The sequence below is a fragment of the Lathyrus oleraceus genome, chromosome 4 (genome assembly GCF_024323335.1).
Source record: "Lathyrus oleraceus cultivar Zhongwan6 chromosome 4, CAAS_Psat_ZW6_1.0, whole genome shotgun sequence".
In the NCBI taxonomy this organism is placed as follows: domain Eukaryota; kingdom Viridiplantae; phylum Streptophyta; class Magnoliopsida; order Fabales; family Fabaceae; genus Lathyrus; species Lathyrus oleraceus.
The window spans coordinates 486,644,852-486,649,371 of NC_066582.1; the positions used below are offsets into that span (position 1 = coordinate 486,644,852).

The 4,520-nt window shown below is 26.2% G+C and overlaps 1 protein-coding gene across 1 annotated transcript; it reads left to right on the plus strand.

Annotated features, from left to right (window-relative positions):
• The first annotated feature begins 1,476 nt into the window (after window positions 1-1,476).
• LOC127076485 (unknown seed protein USP) lies at window positions 1,477-4,182 on the plus strand. The gene is made up of 3 exons (XM_051018150.1): window positions 1,477-1,700; window positions 2,974-3,079; window positions 3,161-4,182. The coding sequence occupies exons 1-3, from the start codon at window positions 1,662-1,664 to the stop codon at window positions 4,087-4,089; spliced, it is 1,074 nt and encodes a 357-aa protein (XP_050874107.1). The 5' UTR covers window positions 1,477-1,661; the 3' UTR covers window positions 4,090-4,182.
• The last annotated feature ends 338 nt before the right edge of the window (window positions 4,183-4,520 follow it).

A 4,520-nucleotide genomic window follows, 5' to 3' on the forward strand; every position in this document is an offset into this window, starting at 1 on the left:
AGTCATACTTGATACATTAAACGGACTAGCTATTCTAGGGACTTTATTAAACAAACATAATAAAGAAAAAGTCTTTTATTATTAATAAATAATTCGATACAAGTACCCAAAGTATTAGCCTCTAGGGCTTACACCACCATTGGATCATGTCAGCACTCAAAGACCCCAAACATCTCAGGAAAATAGTGGGAGACCTCGAAGACAGATTAACGCTCCTAGATGTGGAATAGGGAGACATTTCAATCGGGTCAGTCATTGAATTTTTGGTCAATTCCATGTAATTTTTGTTACAACATAAATAAATAAAATTAATATTTTTTAAAATTAATTGTTAAATAAACATTTAAAAATTAAAAATAATAATTTTAAGGTGTATGCGTTAGATGAATTGGTGCATACACCAATGCATAAAACACATACGCCATGGTTGTTGGCGCCTCCATGCAATGCTTTGGAAGCATGCGTCAACACCAGTGACGTCTCCTCTTAGTGTTAAATGGATGTGTCAGATCAACTGACGTATCTGTTTGGAAATGTGATTATTTTGATAATTTTTTTGAAAAAATAGTTATTTCAAAATGTAATTTGAAAAATGTGATTATTTAAAAAAAATCGCATATGTACTCTTTTGCAAATGAGTCACCTATTAAGAGTCAAATATCCTTAAAATATTTACCGATTTTTAATAATAATATTAATTTATATTTATTTATTAATATAAAAAATCATTAATATTTATAAATTAACAATTTAAAAAAGTTAAAATAAGTTGACAAATCACAATATCTAAATTAATCTTGTTTGCTCTTTCGCATAAGTTTTTTCAAAAGAAAAAAAATATGATGTATGACAATGACGATTATGTATTCTATTAAATTAGATTTAAAAATTTGTAGACTACATATATTTTTATTAGATGACTACGTAATCATTAAACAAACCCTTTTCAAATACTACATTTTAGTTATAATTGTAGGTATTTTTCAATACAAGGTATGTATGCAATGATTCAGTATAATGTGATAACGTGTCAATGGACTTTTATGAATGTGTCAATTTCTTGCTGATCACTTACGAACGTGTCTACTTTATGTTATTTGGGAAACTTCATTTTTCGTCATGAATTACATCCTATCGGTATTTAGAATATTGTTGTGCGTATTTTAGGGTATGTGTGTTGTTAAGTCTAATCCAACATATTTGTCAAATCTTTTCTGATCCAAATTATATTTATATTTGTTCCATTTTATTTTATTGATTTATCATTTTTTTTCATAGAATAATATTTGATTCTAAAAAAATTAAAAATTAAAATTATATACACCAACAATGTGATATAGTGGTTAAGATAAGATTAAAATCTAGTGATCAATTTTCATTGGTCAGTTGAAGATAAATTCATCTGAAATAATTTTATTGATAGAAAAAGAATACTTGAATATTATATAACTCTTATTTTTTAATCTATAGTATGAAAGTGACAGAGAAAAATTATTGCTATGCCCATAAAATCATGTCAAACATAAAAACCGGATCCAACATTTCATTATTGCATTCTATTATTGCGATGGACATCAAATTTTCTGTATATATATATTGAAGTGTAGTTAGATCTTGAGACTCATACACACTCACTGAGTTTCTACAACTTCACAGCTAAAATGGAGTTTACAAGTCTCTCTATTTTAGCTCTTCTTTGTGTAAGCTATTTTCTGCTTTTCTGTATCACTTATTATTGCTTCAATTTGCATCAATATTGTATGTGATTTGAAAAGTTTTATTTTATTTTAGTCAGAAATCACTTACTTTTTATTAGATATAAACTTTACTATTGTTAATCAATAATTAATTATGTTAGAGCACTTATAATTTTTTTATTGGACAAACTATTATGTGACATAACAGATAGAAAAAAAATTAAATTCGTTTAACTAAATGGCTGTTTTATATATTTAATAATGGTTAATTGTTTCAATAATCAACAACCAATTAAAAGAATATGAAAAAAATAGAAACAAGGTAAAATTAAAAATCAAAGAAAGAATCCTCAACACCACCAAGAGAAATAAGGCTCTTTGTTTGATAATTGGAGATGGTTACGGTGTAAATAAGTCCTTTTAATGAAAAATCATTATCAACGTATGAAGTGTTAAATAATTCTATATCCAACTCTGAAATATATATATATATATATATATATATATATATATATATATATATATATATAATATATATATATATATATATATATATATATATATATATATATATATATATATATATATTTCAATAATTGAATATTTTATTATTATTAAAGTAAAATGTAAATGAATTTTATAAATATGAGATGATATTGTATAAAAATTAAGAGTTTAATTGAAATACACTGACAGTCTAACAGGATTTTATACCGTCAGTTAATCATAGACGTCGGATATTAAAATAAATTTGACTTTTATTTTAAAAATCTATAAAATAATACAAACGGATAATGGTGATAAATCGACGGTGTAAAACTTTTTACACTGACAGTATATAGTAATTAATCTCTTAAAAACATTTTTAGATTTATTTTTACATATTAATAAAGTTCAAGTTAAATAAACTGTAACTAGTTACTAACAATTCAATATTTATCAAATGCGTGGAATCATATTTAGTTACTTCGTTTGATAACTTACTATTGGAGTTAATGCAGATGTCTTCTGAAGTACTTTGTAAATTAACTAGGTGACTCAATTTTTTTCTTCTCTTTTTGATATTTGATATTTATTTATTTTGAAGAAAACTGTCAATTAGGTATTTAAGTATTAGTTGATGAGAAATTATAAATGTAAATATTGGATTATAAAATAAATGTTGTTAAGTTACTAGTAATGTATTCAATATTACTAATTTAATAAAATAAAAAAAAATAAAAATTTCAATTAGAATTCCATGATACTGCTATTTTAACATCAATGTATATTTCAGGTTGCTTTTATGGAAGTTAATGCTTCTATGTCAGGAGAAGAATATTGGAATTCTATTTGGCCAAACACTCCAATTCCTAAGACTATTTCAGATTTGGTGTTATCAAGTTAGTAGATATTACTATGGTATTTATTATAAGCAAATAATAACAATTTTGTACTTCTAAAAAAATTATTTAATATTACAGATAACACTGAGCTCATTAGAGGACAAGAAATGAAACAATATTGGACTGTCTTTTTTAACCATGACCTTTATCCTGGAAAAGAAATGAGTTTGGGTATCCAAAAACAATCATATATTCAACCATCACGATCAAATGCACAAATATTTATCAAAAAAGCAAGCACACATGTTGCAACTAAAGAAGAAATTGAGAAATCAACCCAACCTCATGGTGAAGCAACGAAAGAAGATATTGAGGAGCCAATCCAACCTTTTGGAGCATGGCGAAATGAAAAAGAAATTGAGGAGCCAATCCAACCTTTTGGAGCATGGCGAAATGAAGCAACTAAAAAAGAAATTGAGAGACCAAACAAACATTTTGAAGGTATAGTATGGCCTCGTAAAACAACCATTAAAAAACTTGAAAAAGTAAGTCAAACTTCTATAACTCGCACATTAGATGAAAAAGAGACACACATTCTTCGTGATTATTGTGAGAAACCATCCGCAATAGGGGAAGATAGACATTGTGTAACATCACTCGAATCAATGATGTATTTTGTTATTTCAAAGCTCGGGAAGAATATTAAAGTGATGTCAAGTTCATTTGCTCAAAATCAAACTCAATATGTGGTGGAGGAAGTGAAGAAAATCGGGGACAAAGCAGTTATGTGTCATAAAATGAATTTAAAAATTGTTGTTTTTAATTGTCACCAAGTCAACGCGACAACGATTTACAAGGTTCCATTGGTGGCCTCTGATGGAACTAAATCAAACGCATTAACTATCTGTCATCATGATACAAGAGGTATGAATGCTAATGCACTTTATAAAGTTCTCAAAGTTAGACCTGGAACTGTCCCTATTTGTCATTTTATTGGCAACAAGGCTATTGCTTGGGTTCCTAATGATAGCGTGAGTGAGGATGATGATTGTCCTCGTCTCATTTAATCGGTCTCTAGTTATGCATATTATTTCTGTTATATATTACTTTTTACATTAAAATCGAGTACAGTAGTTATAAATTTGCACCTTCATGGTAAACTCATGTCCGAACTTGTTTAAAGTATTATATATATATATATATATATATATATATATATATATATATATATATATGAAAAATATGATGTGAAAATATTACAATTTATGTAAAAGGTATCATCTATGTATCTTAAATAAAACTTGTTCCAATATGTCACAATTATGTGTAAGCTTTGTGTGTTGTGACACAGTTTCATTAGTTTAATGTAATTTATTTGATAATAATTTTTTTTTATGTAATATCTTATTTATAAAGATTGAGAAATCATAATAGTGGCTAGGAAATTATTATCCTCTTATTAATATTGAAACTACAAATATTAAAAACTAAATTACTA